This window comes from Phycomyces blakesleeanus (assembly GCF_001638985.1).
Source record: "Phycomyces blakesleeanus NRRL 1555(-) unplaced genomic scaffold PHYBLscaffold_9, whole genome shotgun sequence".
Taxonomy (NCBI): domain Eukaryota; kingdom Fungi; phylum Mucoromycota; class Mucoromycetes; order Mucorales; family Phycomycetaceae; genus Phycomyces; species Phycomyces blakesleeanus.
The window spans coordinates 269,028-292,934 of record NW_017265142.1 but is presented as its reverse complement, the minus strand read 5'-3'; the positions used below and the strand labels follow the sequence as shown (position 1 = coordinate 292,934).

At 37.9% G+C, this 23,907-nt stretch overlaps 9 protein-coding genes across 9 annotated transcripts; 5 read left to right on the top strand and 4 right to left on the bottom strand.

The window, feature by feature from the left end:
• Nucleotides 1-222: 222 nt before the first annotated feature.
• PHYBLDRAFT_167598 (hypothetical protein) lies at nt 223-2,121 on the bottom strand (the record flags this gene model as incomplete). Its single annotated transcript, XM_018435676.1, has 1 exon — nt 223-2,121. One exon carries the CDS (start codon nt 2,119-2,121, stop codon nt 223-225), a length of 1,899 nt encoding a protein of 632 aa, XP_018292214.1.
• Nucleotides 2,122-5,241: 3,120 nt separating this feature from the next.
• PHYBLDRAFT_181135 (hypothetical protein) lies at nt 5,242-6,088 on the top strand. Its single transcript, XM_018438423.1, has 4 exons — nt 5,242-5,548; nt 5,612-5,699; nt 5,753-5,854; nt 5,915-6,088. Exons 1-4 carry the CDS (start codon nt 5,313-5,315, stop codon nt 5,966-5,968), a joined length of 480 nt encoding a protein of 159 aa, XP_018292213.1. The 5' UTR covers nt 5,242-5,312; the 3' UTR covers nt 5,969-6,088.
• A 1,767-nt stretch (nt 6,089-7,855) lies between these two features.
• Nucleotides 7,856-10,599, top strand: PHYBLDRAFT_144625 (hypothetical protein; the record flags this gene model as incomplete). Its single annotated transcript, XM_018431256.1, has 2 exons — nt 7,856-9,431; nt 9,494-10,599. 2 exons carry the CDS (start codon nt 7,856-7,858, stop codon nt 10,597-10,599), a joined length of 2,682 nt encoding a protein of 893 aa, XP_018292212.1.
• A 122-nt stretch (nt 10,600-10,721) lies between these two features.
• On the bottom strand, nt 10,722-11,440 carry PHYBLDRAFT_181134 (hypothetical protein). Its single transcript, XM_018438422.1, has 2 exons — nt 11,406-11,440; nt 10,722-11,358 (listed from the first exon to the last, which is right to left on the bottom strand). Exons 1-2 carry the CDS (start codon nt 11,419-11,421, stop codon nt 10,967-10,969), a joined length of 408 nt encoding a protein of 135 aa, XP_018292211.1. The 5' UTR covers nt 11,422-11,440; the 3' UTR covers nt 10,722-10,966.
• A 211-nt stretch (nt 11,441-11,651) lies between these two features.
• PHYBLDRAFT_181133 (hypothetical protein) lies at nt 11,652-12,450 on the top strand. Its single transcript, XM_018438421.1, has 4 exons — nt 11,652-11,710; nt 11,773-11,857; nt 11,972-12,036; nt 12,112-12,450. Exons 1-4 carry the CDS (start codon nt 11,666-11,668, stop codon nt 12,172-12,174), a joined length of 258 nt encoding a protein of 85 aa, XP_018292210.1. The 5' UTR covers nt 11,652-11,665; the 3' UTR covers nt 12,175-12,450.
• Nucleotides 12,451-13,197: 747 nt separating this feature from the next.
• On the top strand, nt 13,198-15,701 carry PHYBLDRAFT_77532 (hypothetical protein). The gene is made up of 8 exons (XM_018443266.1): nt 13,198-13,830; nt 13,901-14,016; nt 14,072-14,343; nt 14,451-14,578; nt 14,635-14,874; nt 14,978-15,297; nt 15,363-15,448; nt 15,516-15,701. Exons 1-7 carry the CDS (start codon nt 13,205-13,207, stop codon nt 15,368-15,370), a joined length of 1,710 nt encoding a protein of 569 aa, XP_018292209.1. The 5' UTR covers nt 13,198-13,204; the 3' UTR covers nt 15,371-15,448; nt 15,516-15,701.
• Nucleotides 15,702-15,798: 97 nt separating this feature from the next.
• PHYBLDRAFT_111940 (hypothetical protein) lies at nt 15,799-16,648 on the bottom strand (the record flags this gene model as incomplete). Its single annotated transcript, XM_018428249.1, has 3 exons — nt 15,799-16,000; nt 16,076-16,377; nt 16,448-16,648. 3 exons carry the CDS (start codon nt 16,646-16,648, stop codon nt 15,799-15,801), a joined length of 705 nt encoding a protein of 234 aa, XP_018292208.1.
• Nucleotides 16,649-16,954: 306 nt separating this feature from the next.
• Nucleotides 16,955-19,094, bottom strand: PHYBLDRAFT_144620 (glycosyltransferase family 59 protein; the record flags this gene model as incomplete). Its single annotated transcript, XM_018431255.1, has 9 exons — nt 16,955-16,970; nt 17,043-17,289; nt 17,400-17,542; nt 17,757-17,898; nt 17,979-18,029; nt 18,194-18,350; nt 18,426-18,729; nt 18,799-18,887; nt 18,963-19,094. 9 exons carry the CDS (start codon nt 19,092-19,094, stop codon nt 16,955-16,957), a joined length of 1,281 nt encoding a protein of 426 aa, XP_018292207.1.
• A 144-nt stretch (nt 19,095-19,238) lies between these two features.
• On the top strand, nt 19,239-23,068 carry PHYBLDRAFT_77533 (hypothetical protein). Its single transcript, XM_018443267.1, has 6 exons — nt 19,239-19,979; nt 20,125-20,361; nt 20,476-20,827; nt 20,962-21,578; nt 21,679-21,903; nt 22,025-23,068. The coding sequence occupies exons 1-6, from the start codon at nt 19,341-19,343 to the stop codon at nt 22,679-22,681; spliced, it is 2,727 nt and encodes a 908-aa protein (XP_018292206.1). The 5' UTR covers nt 19,239-19,340; the 3' UTR covers nt 22,682-23,068.
• The last annotated feature ends 839 nt before the right edge of the window (nt 23,069-23,907 follow it).

The following is a 23,907-nucleotide window of genomic DNA, read 5'->3' as shown; positions in this document are numbered from 1 at the left end:
GAATTCCTATTCTTTTCTTCTTTCTCTCTTTCTTTCTAAATCTATGCCATAATTAAATCAAAGAACTACTATCATTCAAGTCAATTCGACAAAATGGCACAAGCCAAATCATTCACATAGCTATTGTAGCAAGCTTCTTAAAGCACAAACTTATTATCATTAAAAATACATTACATTGAAAATATCTATACGTATGAAAATGCTTAATATGATTTTTGAACTTCACAAGGATATCTCTTTATATTTTGGATAACGCGCATCCCTCTCAATTCCGTTATAGAGGCGGTCAATATGAGCGCATTTCCATCTTACATAACTTCTGGGAAAAGTGGTATCTCTAATCTCACGTTCCTCTTTTGCGTAAGAAGATCTGTCGGTACTTTCAATATCTGCGGCACGGCCCTGATTAAATCTAAAGGCTTTGAAATATGAGGTAATTTTTTCCTTTTCGTCATCCTTTAAAAATCTTGACCCTCCTTCTGTGGTTGCTGCAAGTTTCTTGACATTAAAATAGAGCCATATATCGTCAGTCATTTGTTTCTCATTTTTCTTGCTTCCAGTGGATACCGACCAGTCCTTAACCGAAATCGTGCTGTCATGTTGCGTTTTATTCAAAGTTTCTGCTCTATTGTCTTGACTGACAACCACGTAAAACACATTTTCCTTTGTAGACTCGTCTTTTCTATTTAACCTTTCAAAGGTTACTTGATGGAATAGCAGCTCTTTCAGCCGAGAGTGCTCCATGTTTATATTTATCTCTCTTTCACTAGATTTCAGTGGAGCTTGGACTTTGGCATACATCAATCGTACTTGGAAAAGCTGTCGGCAGCGGGTAGAGAGATAAAACAAAGCTTGAGATTGTATAGTACCATAGGATATCTCAAATTTTTCTAGATAATGAGGCTTCCAAGAGGATTCATCAGACTTTGAATAAGTAATGGTTCCTCCCTGAATGATGAGATTTTTCAGAGTTGGGCAATGATCTAGGACAACATGCAAAGGAATCAATCCTTGTTGGCTCTCTATTGTCAGTTTTTTTAGCTTAGAAAGGTAGCTGAGTCCGCCCAAGAAAGCTGCCGGTAACTTCGTATCTTTCCGAAGATAAAGAAAAAACTCAGAGACGTTCTTAAAGACTTGCGTGTCATTCTCGACAATCGAAAGATTAGTCAATGTGCCCTTTTCGGAATGATTTGGAGCGTAAACAAACTGGGAGATTTTGGCGCGCGTTTTTGAAATGAAGTTTATAAAGGCGGTTTGAAATTGAGGTCTCTCGATATCAGCTCTAAGCTTGGCTAAATAAAGACATTTAAATATGTGCTTTACATAAGGCCTTGACTCTATTCCTAGGTCGCGATATCTGTCAAATTTGTCTTGATCGAATCCAGCAATGCAATCAATGATAGCCAGATTTGGATATTTACAGCCCCAATAATACAACCATCCAAGATCTACCATGCTCACTTCAAATCTTACGGCTCTCATCCGGTAAGCCTTGGGTGTACTTTCCACTTTTGGTAAATCTTCTTTAGAAAGACTTTTAAACGCATGGCACATGACTAGCTCTTCAAGTACAGGCAACCGGGAGTGGATGGCTTCCAAGTCGTCAAGGTCACAAATGAATTTTTCTTTTGATCCGCCCTGAGAAAGGCCCAAATGTATGAGAGCAGGAATACAACTTAGGCCCGCTATAAAATCATTCTTGTATATATTATATCCATTCAAACTTAGCCTTAGGTGTGTCATGGATTTCCAGAACTTCCAGTAAGTATTGTTGCCAAAGCAGGTTGAGCTTAAGCTCCCACCGTCAATGTCTAATTTTTCTATCGATTGAAAGTGTTTTTGTAGCCATCGAATTAGTTTCGGTTGAGGGTCGTGTTGAATCCTTAGGTGTATAATCTTTACGAGAGGACAATACTGGGTTATATTTTCTGGGGAGGATGTAATGAATCGAATAAAAGCATTCAATGGGCGGCCTTCTTTTATTCTGACTCTGAACAACATGATTTTCATAAATGGAAAATGCCAAGCTTTGCACACTCTGGTACAGGCGAGTTTATCTCTTGTCGATATATGACTAGCTATGAGAGAAATAATCTCATATGGCAGTATTTTGTAACTCATAGAATTAAAGATAAGTAGATAATAGATGGTGTTTATGTGAGTATAAATGTATTTTCTTTTAAATATATACATACATATATATAGTCTCGAGAGAAATTTTAATAAGGAGCTGACAACTTCATAATTTAGCTACACAAAACAACTGCGTGCATTATAATATAAGCAATTCAAGCGGTTCTTTATGAGAGCTATGGTGAAGTCATCAGAATTTTCTTTAGGGTGCTGTAAATATAATGAACCTACACAAGCATATGAATAAAATTATAAATGACATTGTATCATATATTGTTCTACTAAACAGATCAGCACAATAGGCAAAACGGACAATAAGAAAGATGAAAAAGGATCTTTTCTTACAATAGATCCCTTCATATAAAGATATAGCAAATTCTCTTGTATATAGCTACATTTCAGCTTCTTCTTTTTTATACAAAAGTCGTTTCAAGAAAATATTAAATTAATTTAAGGTTTATAATAGTTTGTAGTTGTCAATTTATATACACCTTGTACCAAAACAAAATTTGGTCTTTGTATCACTCTAAAGATATTGGGAAATTTGGCTTTTTTTATATGAGAATAAAGACGCTTGATATATATCTATATAAAGTATCTTGTAATAAAAAGACCTTTTGAAAGTGGTCAAACTTTAAGTGTAACCAAAGTGAAATAATATCTAATGAAAATGGAGCTATAAAGTATCATAGGTTCAATGTCTTGCAGAGAGCTACGGTTAAAAGCCTGGTTATTTAGATATATCCTCCTTTTCGAACCCCAATTGAAATATTTTTTTTTAGCCAGTAGCCATATATTGTCTTACCATTACGGATACTCATAGAAATGGGATCATTGAATAATATTAGGAAGCTGTAATCGATAATGGCCAAGATTAGACGAGACATTCTTTACCATTTATTGGCGTATATACTTACCCCATAAATGTATGCTTTAACTATAGCCTAAACTATATTTTCTGGACTATTTTTACTAGAGATAACCAATACACAAATAATTTTTGGAAAATCAATGGATAAATATCACTTTGGGAACAGCTATTAAGGAATTAAACTCTTTCTTTCTTCCAAGTTATCTATTATATCATTCTTGTACGATTACAAACCAAAGAAGAAGAGAAAAGGTGTGGAACCATTGAAGAAGAACAAAATGCTGAGCCTCATGTAAGTACTATAGTTAGGGATCATACAAGTCTATCTTTTTTTTACAGGCAAAATCGTCATTCTGTTTCACTAGTGTGATTTAATATCATGGATACTTATTTGAAGTAAAAAAACAAACAATTGATCAATAAGAGTCATGAAATACTCTCTTGTATTTGATAAACATAGAAGCATAAATAGCTATAAATTACCTTGGAATTCAAGAAATAGTATTTTTGCATATTTGTCAATATGTTTAATTGTGGGACAAGATAGCTCTAAATCTATTTTCTAAACAGAAAAATAAAAGCAGGGATATCATTTTACACCCTTGGTGTCATCTTTATTTTTAAGCTAGAGACTAAATGTCACAGGTCCAACATAGAGTTTTTGCCAAGCATCATTGTTGTTTCTATGTAAGAATCTTAATTGTATCTGTATCTAGTTTTCATTGACACAAAAATAATAGTGACGTCTATCATATACCTTAAAAATCTATATAACGTAAAATAAATAAATAAAATAAGGCATGCAACATCCAAGATATCTATAAAGAAAAAACAATCGACAAACTCATGACCATCTACTCAAAAGAAATCAATAGGATGAGAAGCATCTATTATTCCGAGGTTTCATTGACGTTCTAATTAGTTACCTTTTTTTCGCGTTGTTTGTGGACCACAGTTTTCTAGAAGATTTAGCCACCCAGGAAGCAAGTTGTTTTATTCTAATATATATATTGTGTTTGATCTCGAGGTTGTCTCGCTCACAAAAAGGAATTTCTTTGACATTTTATACCGATCGCAGAGCCAGAAATAGTTAATTGTAACAATTGACCAGCCAATCACTTCGAAACTTCCGTATAAAGATGAATTTTGGATCATCTCCTTTTCTAATTGTTAGATAAATATTATAAATTCTTGGTATTCTTTTGTATAACATCTAGGCCGCAAAAATAGATTTTTTACAGCCTCACTATTTCTTTTTAAGCGAGGAATAAAAGTCTGTATCAATCATAAGACTTGAAGCTAAATACTCTTGTTGGGTTTAGTAAAGATCAAAAAACAATTACTGTTAAAGGTGTACAGAATAAGGGAAATTATTTAATGGCTTGGGTTATATTTCTGCTTATAGAGTATCCAACTATTTGATTAATTTGATAATCAAATAAATATATTCAAGTAACCCCAAGATTGCAAGAATCATTGGAAGGCCCTGTAGAAAAAGGAATGTTTAATGTTGATTAAAGAAACTTTTGGATTACAGAATACAAAACTTTACTGTACATGAAAGACGTACCAAATTCCAAAGCAGTTTGTGGTATGATATTTTAGAAATTCTATATTAATATATATATATATATATTAACTTATGTCAGCTCGAAGCTATACGAATTTCTTAATCTTATGTGCCTAAATACTCTTAGGAATACTAGCCAAAAGTATCTAGAGAAAGTTCTGTAAAATTAATTGGAAGAAAAATAATTTAGATGTTTGTAAGCAATAATATCCAAATATTTTAATCAACTAAGCTTTGTTTTTTACATATATAAAAATCTTGATGAAATTCCTTACAGTCTTTTAAAAGTGTACAGTATATAGCATTTCATTTCAAGTGCCTTTTGGGTACGTATTCTTACTAGGTTATATATAAGCCTCCGTTAAAGCTTTGAATATATAGCTTATTAACCAGAACTCTATGCCAACTGTAAACACCGTTTAGCCTCTTTATCATCACTTAAATAACTGGCTTTTAAAAACAATTTAGGCGGGTTATTGATACCTTTCTTTTCCCGTAAGAGATGAAAAAGACGGGATTAAATGATCAATATCTCTTATAGGCCAGTCGACTCCAATCTTGGAGGGAAAGCTCAGAAAAAGAGCACGGAAGTGACGTCATCACGCGAAGATCGACTGGAGCATTAAGACGATTGAATATTGCTGAACAGAAGATCTGCTTTTCCGCTATCCATACTCCCCTACCCTCATAACTATATTTCCTCCGTTCACTGTTAACGATAAATTTTAATAATAAAAAATGAGTCTAGAATCAAAAGCATTGTTGCCCGGACTTTTGGAAGAGGAAGCCAAATGTCAATTTACAAGGTTCACAAGCGAAGACGCTCTTAAGCTTGGTTTGGGGATCATCGATATTGCAAAGACCAATTTCACACGTCCTATTACAATTGATATTACACTTGCTGGTAACCAGCTCTTCCGCTATGCTATGGATGGTACTAGTCCAGATAATTCCCAATGGATCCAACGCAAAAGGTAGGCGCGTGATAATGAAACGATAAAGACATGGGGTAGTTTTTGACAGGCCTTTGTGCTCAGCAACACTGTATTGCGTTTCCGCCACTCGAGTTTCTATATGGGACAATATTGTGCTAGCCAAGGTGTCTCTTTTGGGCAAAAGTATTATGTGAGTTAAATAGATATTTGGCAAGATATCAATTCTGAATCTATTGTATATAGGTGAGCGAAACTGAGTACGCCTGCCATGGTGGTTCATTTCCGTTAATCATCAAAAACGTTGGTGTGGTTGGAACTATCACTGTATCTGGGCTTGCACAACAGGTAACATAGCAACGAATTCTTGATAGCGTAAAGCTTATCCAAGGCAAAAAATATTTGTAGGATGATCACAATCTGGTTGTAAAAGCTATTACGGAACATATCAAAACACAATGATGAATTTACAATTCTGTAAACACATGTATAATGCTACTTAGAAGTTAGTTTTTTCAAAGTACACTATAAAAACACATATTTTATATCTTTACAAGTCGAATGAAACTATTTATTCCCAATATACACTGTGTAAATCCCTCAAAATTTACACATGTTTTGATTCTAAAAGTGGCTACGATTGATTTAGCGTACACAGAATGGGAAATCAACTACATTATTATCCAATGGCTCAGGCTGCCACATAAGCGGATTCAGTGTAACCTGATTTTCTTTTGTCTGTCTTGCCCTTCAAAATGAGGCACAGTTGATATGACAATCTTTATTCATATAAAGTTTTTAATCCTTGACTACTTTTGTACGTTATTAGAGAATATATACATGTGCTCGAGTATTCTACCTATTTTGTATTTTTCTTATTATGTTTATTAAGGAGCGTTTTGGATCATGGACTCCCTTTCCGGGTAGTGGGACTGTAAGAAATCTAGACTAAACGTTTGTGCTTTATTAGATATCAATCTAATAAGTCTATTTTATATTGAATGGGTTACAAAATCAATGATATATAGAGGTAATATCGGGTTTTGATTGGCTATAAATCAGTTTCCTTTGGAAATATAAAAATATTGTTAAGCCATGAATCTCTTTTGTTTACTATTTATTGGGTGTAATATCATTACCATATTACTAAAGTAATTGTAAATGCAAAGTAAAATTAAACCCGGAATATAATAAGCCGAATTTCCATTAAATATTGGTTGGGAGCGTCCTGTCAAACTCACAAGATAAAACAAGAAGCCAAGTAGAAATACTCGCTTTTTTTTATATATTTTTTTTAGCCACCCAAAGTTTTTTAATAGATTTTTTTATATATAAGAAAATTCTTATAGAAAGTTTAGATTATTATGTGATTTTTATCATATCAAAGCTTTTTTTTTATGTCAGGAGGCTGAAGATCTAGTGTGTATGTGTATGTGTTTCAAAATAGTGATAAGAAACTCTTCAAGTACCAAAATATTAAATTCATAGATTCTTCTAAGAATTAAACGTTATATATGTATATAATCTTGAGTTTATCAAGGCTGGATAGTAGCTTTGGTGAACACCTTTTTAAACTGTTACTACATATTATTTGGAGTCGTTGCATTGTAATATAAAACCACGGCATTACGTTTTGAAGTCTTTAATTTAAGGTTTTCTCTCGCGTAATAGTTAGATACTATTGATCATATAATTAGCTAAAGTAAGAACAAAAGAAGGTAAAGAAAGGTAAACCAGACTTGATAGCAATGCTTTGTGCACACAACACTGCGAGTTGTTATACATTAAAAGGAGTTTCATTATATATATATAAGTTTAGGCTGTGTGAAACAGTTTTATAGCCTACAAATTGCAAAACAGACAAAGATCTGTTACTTGTTTTAAGGAATGGCTTGAGTAATTCAATATAGTACTTCATACTTCATTCTCTTGCCCTTAGAAATTCACGTATAAATGTACGATAGACTTTGCATAATGCCTAAAAGAAAGAAAGAAAGAAAAAGAGGCTTTACCCAGGTAACTTTCCATTAATCAGATCTATTTCTATATTTAGTTTCTCTCGCACCTTTTTAAGCATCGGATAATCCTGGTAACACGACAACCGTCCTGCCAAAACTTTTTTCTTGTTTTTACCTGATTAAGCTGTGCCCTGGAAATTGCAATATTCTTGTTGGAAGCATCCCACACGGACATCCAATACAAACCCAACCCACAATGTTAACAGAGATACACTCGTATAGCTATACTAGGCTATTATTATTTTTTATGCTCAACGGCAACATAAAAAAAATTAAATAAAGGTTAAAAGCTCGAACTAAACATCTTCTTTCTTATTCGCGTTTACTAAACATGAATTTCAGAAGTGAATCACCCCCTCCAACTTCTCCACTACATGAACATCTCCATCCTCCACAATACTTTGCATGGATTCCTGCCATCTGTACCTACAAACGCTTCCCTCGATATGTGGCTGCAGTTCTAGGATTAATATTTTTCTTACTATGGACATCCTTTGTATTGTTTAATACAAATAAGCAAAGCCAGGCAATAAATCCTTTAGCGAGCACAATACAAGAAATCGATGGATCATGGCGATCACCTCATCTACAAGGTAACACCAGCAATCTTATTAATAATCTCATTCTGATCATTCTCGTAGATCCTAATGGGAAAAGTGCAACCGAAAATGGAACACAGCTTCCCTTTTTACAAGCTCTACAAACATTCTCTGTCCAAGGCCACAGCGCACCAGCATTACTAACTCTAACTGCCCAGGTTACGCCTACACCAGCATCAATCACTGCCGTACTTACGATCAATTCAACAAATTCTCTTACATCCCAAATCAACTCCATTCTTGCTCAGACAGTTCATGTAGACCACATCTGGATTACCGCACCATCATCAATCGTACCAGCTGTTCAAAACGAGGTCGATAATTACTCTTCTGGTGTGTCCATCATGGTTTTTTCTGTAGATCCCTCTACAAGCTTTCCACCCGGTAGTGCTGGACACACCCCTTGGTTGAGTGTTTTATCCGATATCAAAACCGACTACACATGGGTAGTCCAGCAAGATGCCACACTCGACACACGTGCTCTAGCATGGGTATACAATGTCCTCCAGACAGATATTTACCAGAATGCTTTGGTCGGCACCCAGGGAAGTCTTTTGCCTGTACATAAAGATCGTTCTTCTTCCTTGTCCTGTGTTCCTGACCAGGCACGATCGCTCGATCGTACTCAGGCAGTAGACATGATTCACGGCTCATGGCTTTTACGTCACTCCTGGATTCCTGCCCTTGCTGCTTCCGTTCATCCAGACACACTTGGATTCCCTCTCGATTACCACATCAGTCAATCTCTTTTGCACAGTGCTGCCATTCCATCAATTGTTTTACCAGATCCTTACCATACATCAGATAACTCCCAGACATGCGAGCACATCCTGACAGAGTTTGAGTCGGAAAATCTGTGGAGAAAATCGCTTGGTCAGCGTATGCATCTGCTCGATCAATATACCCAGCAAACAGTTCTATTCTTAGTCGACGGTCCCATTCAAGCCGCAGCCCTTCAACCTTTAATCTGCCGCTTCCCTGACGTGGTCCATGTTGCTGTAACCGGCAAAGCAGGCCAGTTATCAGGCGAAACACTCGCTGAAACACTTGCCAAAGACGGGTGTTCCGCGACTGTCCACGATCTTAATGTCGATCACACGGATAGGCTGTCGATTGATCTCACCACCCGATTGGCTCGCTATATGTCTTTGCTTCGTCCGCGAGTAGTGCTACATGTGAGAGATACAATTTTTGACGAGAACCTTCAGATTCTCGAACGTGTAGATAAGACCACCGTCATTAGCCTTCCTTCGCTTGAGATTGAGCATGCTCTCTGGATCGCTGACCTTTCGCTCGAAGCCTTACAACGTAAATATTAGCGAACTAGATGGCGAACTTATTAATAATTTATTTCTTATTTATTTTTTCAGAATGGCATAAAATTCAGATGGATATTATCATCATCACCGACAGACGTTCTCAATCACTGCACCGTCTTCTTGAATCCGCAAATGACGCCAATTATCTCGGAGACCAAGTCGGCCTGGTTATACACATGGAACAAACAGCAGATGAAACAACTCATGAGCTTGTCAATGATTATACTTGGAGACAGGGATCCAAGACTTTGCGCCATCGCATCCAGAAAGGCGGACTTATGCCCGCTATCGTCGAATCTTGGTACCCAAATAACAACCACAATTATGCCGTCTTGCTCGAGGACGATATTGAAGTCTCTCCTCTATTCTATTGCTGGGCTAAATATACTATTCTCAAGTATCGTTATGAACAATCTAGCCCTCACTTGTACGGAATCAGTCTTTATTCTCCCACAACCCTCGAACTTCTACCCGAGGGACGACGTCCGTTCCATCTCCAGGAAGCTATTGCCGGTTATCCTGCCAACATTCCATACCTAAGCCAGGTACCCTGTAGTTGGGGTGCTGTTTATTTCCCTGAGCATTGGCGTGAATTTCACAGTTATTTGACTGGCAGACTCGAAGATCTCGCTCTCCCTGTCAGTCAATACAACATTACTGTGCCCAACTGCCGCTCCGAACATTGGTCTAAATCATGGAAAAAGTATTACATTGAGCTGGCTTATTTGCGTGCATATGTAATGCTATATCCGAACTACAAAGATTTTGAATCGTTTTCAACCAATCATCTTGAAATTGGTACCCACATAAAAACAGTCAACAGCAAGTCCAAGCTTGATTCATTCCAAGTATCTCTTATGATAAACGACACTCTTTTGGAGCAGCTACCTAACCACAGGTTGCCAATCTATGACTCTTTGCCTACACTCACGCTCTGGGGTAAATTGATGTCGCACGAAGAGATGGACCATATTGCTGCAGAGTGGCACAAGTCAATATCTGCCTGCCCTCGAGATCCTCTTTCATATGACACCCAAGATATCCTGTGTCCTTTTCCTGGGGGTCCTACTCCAATTGTTCCAGTATCTATTTATCGGAAGAAGCCAAAGACTACAAAAAGAGCTACATCCACGCCATCTGTATCATTGTCGCCATAATTCATTAATTCATCTTCCTTAGACCTTGTAATGCAAATTTTTACTATTACTGCATTTATGTTCATATTATTCAATTACATTAACCCATTAATAAAAACAGCAATGTATAAACTCACACACATACACACAAGTATATTTATTATGATCTTAGAATTATTTATATATATAGCTATATAATTATCTGTGGAATGATCTTTAGTTTTATAATATATAAAATACATATACAAACTCCAATATTTCAATAAGCATGGTAAACACACGTAAATATATAGCATATATTCATCATATAAGTATATCAACTCGAGAATGTGGAAGTAAATTATGATTGCATGTTTCATAAACATTTAAAGTTGCACGTTGGTCATGATTATCCACTCACCCCCGCCTTGTCAAAGACAGCTTCGAATTCTTCAAAATCAATAAGTCCATCTTGGTTTTTATCAGCCTCGTCCATCATTCGGTTCATTTGTCTCAGATCAATATCATGTTTTTCGCATGCTTCCTTGAGGGCAGTGCGCGTAATACCGTGTTTTTCTGATCCAGCGAGAAGGTGAAATGCATTTCTGGTATCTTCAGACGCATCCAAATACGCTATGATCCGTCGAACATGATCTAATGTTACAGTCCTTTGTTTAATGCGGTCCACCAAAGCCAACAAATCGACTGTAGATTCATTCGAGTGTCCTGTCTGTTTTAGAACACTCGATAAGCCCTCCAGGTCAATAAGACCCTTGTTTTCTTTGTCCTGATTTTTGAAAGCTTTAGAAGACAATAAGAACCTTATCCCAACCAATGACTCTTTTTACCTTGATCCAAATCCATACTTGTAGTTTCAAGAAACTAGCAAAAAGCAAATATAAGACAAAAGAACACACAATCTAATAAGGTCAAGACAGAGAGAAATGAATGAAAGAAGGAGAAAAGCGAAAGAAGAGAAAGGATGAAAGAATGAATTAAAGGGAAAAAAAAGCAAGCCCCGCCCAAGACCCCCCGGATAGACAAGAATACGTCATTTTTATTTTATTTTTCAGTGTTTTCGAGCTTCTTTTCAACCTATTCCTTCATTATGTCCGAGAACAAGATTCAGAGCGAAGACCTTTTGGCACACAAGGTAAACGCTTCTACATTCCGATTATCGAACAAGACAACTGACCTTATTTTCGTCATAACAAGTGGGATCGCGTAATCTCCAACTTTGTGGTCAAGACTGGCTTAGGTTTGAGTGTTGGAATTGTCGCATCGGCCTTGTTGTTCAAGAGTAAGCATCGGCCTTTAATGTTATATAATAATCGAGGGTCTATAATACTTGAACATCAATGTATTTAATTATTCACGCTATTTTTCTTTCTTTCCATTTTTGTTTGTTTTGCAGAGCGTACATGGCCTATTGCTATCAGTACCGGATGGGGTTTCGGTGCCGCCTATGCTGATGCCGAGGTAAGAAAACGCGATTGGAAATGTTTGGTTGAATCAGTGATGTTAAAAATTTCTTTTTTTTTGAATTTTTTTTAGCGTGTGTTCCATCCTCATCATGTACCCGGTGTTGAGTTCCATAAGGAAGAACCCTCTGTTTAGACTTTATTAAAAAACAAAACAAAAACAAAAAAGTAACACCAAGAAGACGACTGTTGGCTATATTTACACACATACACACACACATCAACTTGGCTTAATGTGGCAGATTTTTTCTGCTTATATATTGTGGAAGAAGGGAAATTTGTTTTATTGACTTATCGACAGGGTCACCTCAACCCCCAGCCATACACATTATCTGGGTGTATCTGTATCTGTATATGTTTGTGTGTAGTTTGTACCAAATTGAATTAACATTATTGTCACATGACATACTGTATATTGATGGGTTGTAAGAATCTTTTAGAAATGTTCATGGATTTCACTACAATAGAGCAATTGTTGCTAATCAGAAGAGTTTATTTCTGCTATAATAGATACTTTGAGCAAGGACATATATATATACGGATAACTCAAATACTAAATATTTCGCTACATATCTACTATGCATTTTCAATTATAAATGGTACATTTAAATTAGTTAAAAACTTGTCTACATTATTTTGGACCTTTAAAGGAAGGTTCAATTATCTCTATAGTATCTTTACAGTTGAATTGAAATATATTCGTATAACCTACTTGCTTATACATATACCTTCAATATACTTGTACTTAATAATTCAAAAAATTAAATAAAGTTGTTTATACAATTTATACCAGAAGAATAACCAAAAGATATATATATTTTTTTAATTTAATTCTAAAAAATAATCTTAACAGAATATAATATTGAAATTCTGGTAAGTAAATCTGTAATATCTGCATGAGTGTGTGTGTTCATATTACACACTTATATAAATATGTATATATCCATATCCATATACATCTATATTTATCTACTAGGGGTTCTTGGGAGAGAATCAACTCTTAAAATCGACATTTTTTTCTCTCTTTTTTGTTCTTCTTTGTTCTGCCTTCCAATTTCGCTGTTTTGGTCATCATTGGTTGGTTATTTCCGTTTACCAGTCACTGGACAATTTCTAAGTTACTATACTCCAATTCTGTTCAAAGTTGTCTTCTCTTTATCGTCCTAATGCAAAAAAACATGACCCCAACGCAGCTCCAGCAGCTCCAGCAGCAGCGCATGGCCATGTATGCAATGCAATCCTCAGCACGGCTACAGCCGACACAATTCCAACCAGTACCTCATCTATACACGTCTATGCCTCCCCCGGGTATGGCACCACACGCACCTGATCTTGCTGGTTGGAATGACCCTAATCGTGCAGTTCCTAATAATCGGATGCCGTCTTTTCGTCTCACTGCTCATCCATCAGCTGCAGCTCCACCACGAATGGGCCAGCAATTTGCTGGTCAGCCAGCCGGCGTACGACCGCCAATGACTGTCGTTCCACATGTTGAAACAACCCCCGTTCACACACCTGTCCAGAAACGTAATCTAGCACTATATCGAGAACGTGACAATACATACCAAGAAACACTTAATATTCAGCACAAACGACACATTGATCTCGCTCAAGAAAAGAAGCGAGACATTGAGCTTGCAGGAGCAGAGCGAAGAGCAAAAACCCAGCACGGACCCATTGTAGGTTTTGGTCCAGGTTACAATGGCCATGGTAATGGAACAACAGGAGGTCAGACACGAATTGTTTATCCCCAGCAGCGCAAAAGAATGAGACATGCGCGCGAGTTTCGCTTGTAAGTCTTAATACTAAACATGTGTGTGAGCGAATAAATGTAGTTAATGCACAATATGTTTTATTTTCAGTGCCCTGGAAGAAATGACAGAGCAGGCAGAGAAAGAAGATGCCTTGGTACCTATCCGTATCGACCTGGAAATTGATGGATACAAGCTCAGAGATACATTTACATGGAATTTGAATGGTAACGCGTTCAGTTAGATCTGTATTTTTCTTACTGATGTATTGCTCAATTCCAGAGACATTGGTGACACCCGAGCAATTTGCAAATGTACTGTGTGAGGATTTACGTTTGCCAGCAGCATCTTTTGCACCTCAGATTACACGTACACTCCGGGATCAGATCCAAGACTATTATCTTCACAATGCAAGTATGGTTACCAAAGACGACTCCGACCAGGAGAAGGAAGAAGTGGCCGAAAGAAATGAAAATGAAGTAGCAGTAAAGAAAGAAGAGGAACCAGAAGATGAAAAGAAAGTCAAGAGTAGAGAATTACGAATGTTAATCAGAGTAAGTTGTACATGCACAAAAATGATCCTTGTGATAAAAAAGAAGGGGAAAAAAGAAAAATTCAAAATTCAAAATTCAAAATGAAAATTTATTATTGTGCGTGTTAGCTGGACATCACGGTAGGTAACCGTGCATTGCTGGATCAATTTGAATGGGATATTAGCTGTCAGCGCAACTCCCCGGAAGCATTCGCTCAGGTTATGTCAACAGAGTTGGGCCTGGGAGGCGAATTCAAGTAAGCTTGAGTGGAGTGGGTTGGGTAACCTTTGATTGATCGAGAATTGGCTACAGGACGGCTATTGCACATTCGATTCGTGAGCAGATATATGTGTATATCAAATCGCTTTTACTTGTGGGACATGAATTTAACGACTCGCCTGTCACCGACGACGATCTGAAGCACAGCTTTTTGCCTGTACTAAAATCAATTATACGTGAAGGAGAACAAGTCGAGCGTTTTACACCAGCATTGCTTGAACTGACAGACGCAGAAGTAGAAAAGATAGAGAAAGATCGTATGAGAGAGGCCAGGTAAAGGTGTTTTCTATTATTTCTGATTATTGAAAGGGCAAAAGGACGTGTATTTTAGTGTATTGAATTGAATGTGTGTGTGTGTGTTTCTTTTTTCTTTTAGACGTAAACGACGTCAAACACGCGGTAGACGTGGTATTCTCTTACCCGACCGTGAACCAATAAAGACCAACAGAACTGTCTATGCCATTCCACCCGATCATGACATGACAGACGAACAATTTATTACCAGCATCTCCAACCCTCCTCGTGCACCTGTATCTGATGTTACAATGCATTCTCAGCGACGCAGTGCTATGCGCGCTCGTATCAACATAGCAGCTGAGGCAGCAGGAAACCAAACCACCCATCCTAGTCAAAGTATGCAAAGTGTCATCTCACTTCATTCAACTAACCGGGCGGATCACACACGACCTCATCCAAGTAAGCCTTCTTTTGTGCGCCAAGATATTTTGAATAAATATATAAATAACAAACAATGTTTCTAGGCGGTTAATAAAGCTTTAAATTATTGTCCCGTTGATTTTCAACGATAAACTTGTATTCTTAACAAGTATCTTGTTCTTAAATCAAGGTAAAAAATTGCCATTTTGTCGTTTTCCCATATTGTTTCTTTACCCAGAACTCAATGTTTTCTCTAGATCTCTTTGGTTTCTTTTTTTTATTCTCCTTGAACGGGATCTAGTATATACACTGTCACTCCTTTCTCTCTCTCTCTTTCCCTCACTTCCTTCCTCTTTCTCCTTTTCTCTACCATTCCTTTCTCCCTTCCTTCTATCTTTCTACCATAAAGCAAACTTGCATGCTACACGTCTAATTCATTAAAGAAAAAGAAAAAAAAGAAAAAAAGAAACTTAAAAAGGTGTTATATACAGAGTGTTCGCTGTCCTTTTATTATTTTTTATTATTTTTATTGTTTTGTGATTATCCTTGTAGTAAATTCTCTACCATTGACTGGCATTCCTCTGCACTTAGGTACTCGGAATTCTGAATTGCATTACATACTGTAATAGTGTCCTTTACCGTGTTTGCATTCACCCAAACCCGACCATTCATACCAACCGCAAGTTCAAAAGGCATCTCATCACCCAACAATTTCAAGACAGGTGTCTCTGGGTTCAATAGTCTATGAAGCAATTATTATTATTATTGTTATTGTTATTTTTAAAAAAAAGACAATGATAGTTGTTTTCTTTCTTACCTTCGACATAATCCTAAAGAACATGTGAATACATGACCGCCCTTCATTTCACCGAAACCATCAGCCTTTCCAGTAGTAGGGTTTACACACTCAAGTTCTGCTTCCATATCTGGGTTGGCCATAGAGACACGACAGTAGACCAGCGAGCGGTTGACAAGATTAGGTCTGTTGCGCTTTGTTGCGCCTTCAAAAGCCAATACAGGCAACACAGCTGAATGAGCAGTTCCAATGTCGACTCTGTAAAATTCAGCCAGACGAGCTGTTACTGTGCCCAGAACGGAATCACCTGCGGCAGCAATGTACTATTATTTTTCTCGTGAATATCACGGTCTGGGTATACAGAATCTGTCCTCAATCAATTTAAAGATTTACCCGCTTTTGATTACTCTCGATCCACCATCGGTTACCGACTTCCAAATGACGTAAGATACCAGCCTTGACAGCCACGATATTCTCTCCCTCCTGTCTCAGACCAGGACCAAGAATAATAGACTCTTCGGAAGATGCAGAATCAGTGTTAATGGGAATAATGTCACCTGGAAGGACAACTTGGTCGGGTTGATCGACTATCATTGTGTTGTGTTGGAGAGGGGAAAGAAAATTAGTGCATCGATTGTTGAAGATTGAGGAGCATCCATTTTTTTAGGACTGCTTTTCAATGCAATTTCAGCCAAAAAAAAGTAGAGGGGGAGAAGCAGAACGATCGAGAATATAAAGCACATACGAAAGGAAACAATTCCTTCATTTTATGTGGATAAGCTTGAGTCTAATTGAGTATTCTCTTGATGTCAGTAAATAAATAGCTGATTTTATTATTAGGGGTGCAAATGTTCAATTATCTACTATTGTCTTATAAAATTCAACCTTTTAATTGATTAATTAAAGTATACTGCCACTAATGACACAAAATTATTACTTAAAGTTTATATATAAAAAGCAGACGATCATACGCATCTACCACATAAACCTTTGAGAGGATCCTGGCTCGCTGGCCCATTCAAAAGTTCGATTAAAGAACATATACAGTGTAGCAAGGTTGATGATCGAATAAAAGGCAATGGCTAGGTAGGTGCGTTTCAGTTGGGGTTGGAAATGAACAGCATAAAAAAGAAAAGGAACGATAAAATAACGAAACTCCAGAAGAGGAGACGGTACAAGAGTCAAGACGAGAGTAAAGACGTATCCGATTACATGCAAGACGGACACATATGGTACTTTTTTTTGCAAGAAAGAACAAGAAGAAAGGGGGGTTTTTTTATTAGTGTTAGTTATATCTATAGTGAAAGTTCTAAACTTTAGTTTGTGTGTATGTTTACTGACTTACCAATTGCTGCAATATTTAACTTTACGCTTAGTAAATAAAATGGCGTCAGGATGTATCGCACAGACCAGTGACGACGATAGATGTTTTTCCAAATATAAAATGTATAATGTCGGTTATCACTCAGTAAGAATGGATGCTCGTACCTTAAAAAATAATAATTAAAGTTAAGGTTACAAGATTTATACACAAATCTTCAATAAACCACAAACTCCTACGTGAATTTATGTACGGTATACAAAGAGAGCACAAGTCCTATAAAGTACATGGCTAATCTGCACGTTCAATGCAAAAAGAAAAGTCAATATCTCGAGTAATATTTCTTTTTTAAATGCTGGTGTAAGTAACCAATAGACTTACTGTTTAGGTTTCGTTAAAGTCATAAGAACCTCTGAGATATTCTTGATGTTTAATATCCAAGGAGCCATAAAGAAGGACAGGAACGAGGAAAAGTAAAACAGTTGAGGAACGTTATACCCTGCCAGATGGTTCGAACGATCGCCTTTGAAAAAAAAAAGAATCAAATTGAATATTGTCAGATCTTTCTGAATATTGTTGCGAATATGTAATTTACTTGATTACCTAGTACAATTCCCCCATTCCATACCAAGAAACCAGCAAATCCAGTCAAGGCTATACCAAAAACCAATACATTTGGTAAAATAGTAGGAATATTATACAATGTATTTACAACAAGACTTTTGACGGAGCATACAATATCTCCTTTTTGAATTACAAGGTTAATAAAATAAAATCAAAGTCCAAATTTCTCAATCACTTCCATTGGCCCCCCTTACCAAATTGAGTGACATTGGAAAAAGTTGGGTTATACACAGCTGTAGTTTCCTTGCTTTTCTTGCTTGCGTCTTCGAGAGTTTGAATGATGACAAGCACCATAAAAAACAAAACCCAAATGATATTAGTCTGGCGAAATGTTACGGAAACAATCCCAGCCTAGAAATTATAATTATTCCTGTTAACTGGATTATCTGATTATCATATTTTTCTTTTTGGTTTTGATCTTCATACAGTTCCTGCTGCCCAGTAATGTCTTTTGTTCACCAGAAGATACGACAATAAGACAAAAAAAGTCGATCCTGTATCTGTATAATATAGCCCATTAAAGAAGAAGAGGACCGGAAACCAAACCAAGGCAAGAGCATAACGAGAACGGATAGCCGGTGATGTCGGGTGTAGGCAGCCGATCAAGGAATCAATTACAAATAAGAGACCGAGAGAAAAGAAAATGTTGGTCATACGCAGAGCACTTGGAGTACAACCATCCACACCAACCGCTGTTGACAAGATACTAAATCCGCGGCTAATGATATAACTAATATATATATAATTTGTTTAATTTTAATTTATATTCTCTTTTCAAGTAAATACAAAATACACTTACAGGCCAGGAGGTGTAGTTAGTTTGGGATCCCAACTGGCATAATCTCCCATACAATATCTTTGAGCTTGTGGGACATGGAATATCTCGTCCTTGGATAAGAAAAAAAAAAGGCGTGTCACATCTATGTTGGTTTGAAGCTTTCGATCTCCTTTTATTTTATCTACCATATATGGTTTAGAAACATAGTTCCTAACTTTCGACGACTCCCATGCGAGCGCCACCGAGTGGAGTGCCAGCGCAAAGACGTCCATAAGACAAGGCAAGAGGAAGAAGAAGAACAAAGGGCGGCCGTTCATTTCAATCTCAGGTTCATCAATTGATTAGGAGCCACGTTTGTCTGTCCAACAAGCAAGCCGTCTTGCGATTGGATCCAAACAAAAGCCGCGCTCTTGCTTATTCTGCTCCCGCCTTTATTTTATTTTCTATCACTTTCTCTCCATCTCGCGGGTAGTTTCGATCGCTCCATCCCCCTGTTGTTTTTTTTGTTAACCCGCGTTTCCTGCCTCTCTCTCTCTCTCTCTCTCTCTCTTTCCATCTGAACAATGAGCTCCACGGAACACCATCCCGCTTTCGACTCCCTGACACCTTCTGCCAAGCTTGCACTCCTGCACGCCCAGACTGCTGCTCCTCAGGACGCGTCTGTAGAAGAGACTATGGTCCCTAGTGCGAATGACCCGGTTGTAACAACAGACTTTTCCGAGCCTTTGATTGCAGGAGATTACCCTACACCCATCAGTAAGCCCGCGGTTATCAAGAAGGAGAAGAAGAAGGATGACAAGCTGGACCTGGCATCCGAGTCGGCCTTCCCATCCCTCTCGTCCGGCTCATCTCGCGCACCAATTACTTCTGGCTGGTCCGCCGCTGCAGTCTCGCGTGTCAAGACCCAGCCAGTTACCCGCTCAATGGGTCGTGCACCTGCCTCGAACGCTGCTAAAAAGTCTACTGTCCCCCACATCACTGATGTTCTTGAGTTGCCCGCCAACCAGCAGACCGCTAACCAGCCAGTCAAGCCTCTTGGCTTTAAGAGCAATTCAGATGTGATTCAGCAGGTCATCAACAAGACCGGAACCACCATAATTGCTTCCACAAACCGTTCAGGAACCACCACATTCCTCATTCAGGGTACTCCCGCTGACACCGAAAAGGCAAAAAGAGAGCTTATTGCTGGTTTGGTAGTTAAGGTAAGGAAAAAGAAGAAGAAAAAAGAATATTTTATATGTTTTACGTATTGATGAGATTGGCTTTCTTTTATTTTTATTTTCTGACTTTTTTCTGCTTCTTCTATTCTCTCTCTCTTGCTTTGGTTTTATTCTTTATGTCGTGTAGCGTACAGCTGAAGTGGCTGTTCCTTCGTCAACCCGCCGATTCATCATTGGCGCCAAGGGCAAGACTCTTCAAATGATCGAGGCCAAGTCTGGCACACGCATCAACATTCCCCCCCGCAAAGAAGAGGATGAGCTTAATGAGGAGAACGATGAGGAAATGGTCAATGTGACCATTGTGGGCGATGCCGCCGGCATCAAGATTGCACAGGCCGAGATTGAAGCCATCGTTGGTGACAAGGTAAAAATAATAATAAAAGACTTTATATATATATACATATGATAAGTTTGCTATTATTGAGAAAACAATATCATTAACACTTTTTGTACCTTCATTATTATTTTTACGTTTTAGACTGCCAAGCAAACCATCAAGTTGGAAAACTTCCATTACAAGTATCACCTTTTGTTGGCTGGCCCTCAGAACGGTGCCTTGAAGTCGATCGAAGAAACCCTAGGCGTCAAGGTCCAAACACCCCCTATTGTGACCGGTTATGATGTGCTTGTCGAAGGAAAAGTGAGAGATAATGCATTCGTTCTCTCTGGCGACAAAGAGAAAGTCCAGCAAGCCAAGCAGATTCTGGAAGATCGTTATAATTCTTTGGAGAAAGACACAAAGACTGTCAACCTCAGTGTCTCCAAGCGCCAACACAAGTATCTTATTGGAAAGAACGGCTCTACTCTTCGTGAGATCTTTGACAAGTCTGGTAAATACTAAAACGAGAATATATACACATGTGTAAAGAATTATAAAAAAGAGAAAGGGGGAAGGTTAAAGAGGCAGGACAAAGGGAAATTTATCATATGAATTGATTACTTATCTTTTATATCTCTATATTAGGCTGCAGTGTTGAGCTTCCCGCTTCCACTGATGCTTCTGAGGAAGTCACCATTCGTGGTCACAACGACTGTATCATCAACGGTCTTACTGCCGTCTTGGAGAAATCTAACGCTGTCCATGTTGCTGTTCTTGACATTCCCAGCATCTTCACCTCAGTCCCTAACCCCCAGCAACATTCCAAGAATGTACTCAAGTACATTGTTAAGAGCGGACATTTGAAGAAGATTGAGCAGGATCATGACGTTGAGATCAGTGTACCTCGCGCTGATGCCCTTGGCAAGTCTGTTCCCCTCGAATTCGTCAGTAAGGTTGAGAAGAATGGTGTGTCTGCATACCAGGATGGTTTCATTATTTTCCAGAACTTGGTCCCTGCTCTCTTCTCGACTGTCAAGGTTGAACCCCATTTGTATCACTACATCTCCGTCCGTCATGGCAAGCAGCTTCAGCGCATCAAGGCTCGCTATTCAGTCGCCATCTTAGTGCCTGATAACGAAAACGAAGAAATTCTTATCGTCTATGAGGGCAAGGAAGGTGATGACCAAGAAACCAAGCTTTCCGAAGCAAAGGAGGCTCTTGATGCTGTTACTGCCGAAATCAAGAAGATTGCTTCTGACTCTGTAAGTTTAAGGAAGAGAAAATAAAAAGAAGTGTGCGGGTTTTCAAGTTTTTCTTTTCTCTTCCTTCTTTTACTAATATTTTTTATGTATATAATCTTAGTCTGATTATATTAGCAACAGTATTACCATTCCTGCCAAGTTCCACCGTGCTATTCTTGGTCCCAAGGGTACTACTTTGAACGCCATTTTGGGTGAAGATTCCACTGTTGTTGTGCGTTTCGGTGGTGCTAACGAGGATGAGGTTATCATTCGTGGTACATCTAGCGAGGTTAAGCGTACAATTGAAGAGCTCAACAAGGTTCATAATGAAGCCAAGTATGACGACGTAAGTATATATATATAATAAAGGAAATGAATGGATATTTAGAGAGAGACAGAGAGAGAAATGAATAAAATACAGTTGACTGATTGATTAAATGCTTATACTATTTTTGATATTCCTATAGTTCTCCAACTCTTACACTGCCGAATTTGAGATTCCTGTAGCTTTCTCTCCCCATGTTATCGGCAAGTCCGGAAGCAACATTAACAAGCTGAAGGATGATCTTGGTGTTAGAATTGACATCAGTGACCCCAACAAGTCTGAGAATGGCGAAACCATTGTCAAGTCCAAGAAGAAGAACGACCAAAAGGTCAAGATCATTATCAACGGTATCAAAACCAATGTAGAGGCAGCTAAGGAACGCATCTCAGCAATGGTTAGCAACTTGGCTGATCAGGTTACTCTGAGCCTGAGTGTTCCCAAGGAATTCCACCGTTTCTTGATCGGTCCCAGCGGCAGATTCGTCAAGAAGTTGGAAGACAAATACAACGTCTATATCAAATTCCCCAAATCGTTCTCAACAGAGACTGAGGATCCTGATGTTATCACAATTCGTGGTCGCAAGAAGGAGGCCAGTGCTGCCAAGGACGAGCTGTTTGAGCTTTACGAATATGAGAAGGACGAACAAATCAAGCGAAAAGAGCGTGACGCTCGTTTTGCAGAAGAGAGAAAGAAGCGCGAGGCTGATGCAGCAGCAAGGGCCGAGGCAGCAACAGCAAAGGCCGAGGCAGCAGCAGCAAAGACAGCAGCAGCAGAGGTCGAGGCTGAAAAGTCTACCTAAAAATGATAATAATAATTCCCACCACCGCCTCTCTCTCTCTCACACACACACATACACACACACATACACACACATACACCATCTAGTACAATCCAAAAAACACAAAAAAAAGAGAGAAGAAGAAGAAAGAAAATCCCTTCCACCCCACTACCTACCCATCAAATCCATCTTGTTTTTTTTTATATGAAGGTGCGAATGACGCTTCGTCCGCATTTGTAACTAATCCTTTAGACGAATCTCTTCTCAATTCAAAAAAAAATACAAAAAGAAAAATTAAGAAATTTTAATTGAAAGAAGAAGAAGAAGAAAAAAAGCCATGGAGCCAAAACCACATATCTTGGGCTCAAACAAAATAAACACCAAAAAGATTTGCTTTATTATTATTATTATTATTATTATTATTATTCTTATTGTTGTGTGTAGAATATATGTAATATATTTGTGCAAGATACTTTTATAAATGAAATAGAAATCTATACCTGAATCGGTTTTTTTTTCTCGAAAGACCATTTCTTGTACGGGATCCTAGTTTTGAAAAGTTGAAAAGCTAATGATAAAAATCTATGAGGACAGACTCGCTTCTTTTGTCTGCCGGATATCCTGCTGCACCAGACGTTTTCACTAATTTCCAAAAGGCTTGGGCATCAATCGGAATTGGCTTGTTTTGGACACTGTATACAGGAGGAGGGAAAAAAACCGATAGCCCCTATGGTCTGTATACTTGACCAGAAGGAATGGTCATATTTTATTCTTGCAAAGAACGAAACTTCTTTCTGCCCAGTGTATGTACAAAAGGAATATCTTGAAGCTAGCGGTAGACATACCCTTTTGAGACAACTTTTGAAGTCATATGTCCCGTGATGTATACTTTTTTATGTACTTCTTCCGAAAGAAAGTGAAGCCATTTGAAGAAAAGATGAGGTTGAGCATAAAGCGTTTTAAAGTCGCATGCAGCAGGCTGATAAGTAGACCAAAGAGTAAGTAACCTTTCGGCAGTCTCCCTGTTCTGCGTGGCATTGGGAACAGATGAGGGCTATTGAGGATCCGAGCCTTTTTTTTTTCATGATATACATAATATGTCAAAGCCTTCTTTGAAGCAATTAGGAGCTCTTTGCAGTAATTAATTGAATTCTTTTCTGACACAGTCTTTAAAAAATAACGTAAACATCTTCGCTCGTAGTTATCATGCATATAATTTTTAGCCAAAGTTTCGCATTGTTTGGCAG

Excerpts from the sequence above, each read along its gene's own strand:
- PHYBLDRAFT_181135 (XM_018438423.1), top strand. The coding sequence starts at position 5,313 with ATGAGTCTAGAATCAAAAGCATTGTTGCCCGGACTTTTGGAAGAGGAA. Across the intron at positions 5,549-5,611 it reads CAATGGATCCAACGCAAAAG|CAACACTGTATTGCGTTTCC; the intron begins GTAGGCGCGTGA and ends CTTTGTGCTCAG. Across the intron at positions 5,855-5,914 it reads TATCTGGGCTTGCACAACAG|GATGATCACAATCTGGTTGT; the intron begins GTAACATAGCAA and ends AAATATTTGTAG.
- PHYBLDRAFT_77533 (XM_018443267.1), top strand. The coding sequence starts at position 19,341 with ATGAGCTCCACGGAACACCATCCCGCTTTCGACTCCCTGACACCTTCT. Across the intron at positions 20,362-20,475 it reads AAGCCATCGTTGGTGACAAG|ACTGCCAAGCAAACCATCAA; the intron begins GTAAAAATAATA and ends TTTACGTTTTAG. Across the intron at positions 20,828-20,961 it reads TGAGATCTTTGACAAGTCTG|GCTGCAGTGTTGAGCTTCCC; the intron begins GTAAATACTAAA and ends TCTCTATATTAG.
- PHYBLDRAFT_181133 (XM_018438421.1), top strand. The coding sequence starts at position 11,666 with ATGTCCGAGAACAAGATTCAGAGCGAAGACCTTTTGGCACACAAG. Across the intron at positions 11,858-11,971 it reads ATCGGCCTTGTTGTTCAAGA|AGCGTACATGGCCTATTGCT; the intron begins GTAAGCATCGGC and ends TTTGTTTTGCAG. Across the intron at positions 12,037-12,111 it reads CCGCCTATGCTGATGCCGAG|CGTGTGTTCCATCCTCATCA; the intron begins GTAAGAAAACGC and ends AATTTTTTTTAG.
- PHYBLDRAFT_77532 (XM_018443266.1), top strand. The coding sequence starts at position 13,205 with ATGCAAAAAAACATGACCCCAACGCAGCTCCAGCAGCTCCAGCAGCAG. Across the intron at positions 13,831-13,900 it reads CATGCGCGCGAGTTTCGCTT|TGCCCTGGAAGAAATGACAG; the intron begins GTAAGTCTTAAT and ends TTTTATTTTCAG. Across the intron at positions 14,344-14,450 it reads AATTACGAATGTTAATCAGA|CTGGACATCACGGTAGGTAA; the intron begins GTAAGTTGTACA and ends TGTGCGTGTTAG.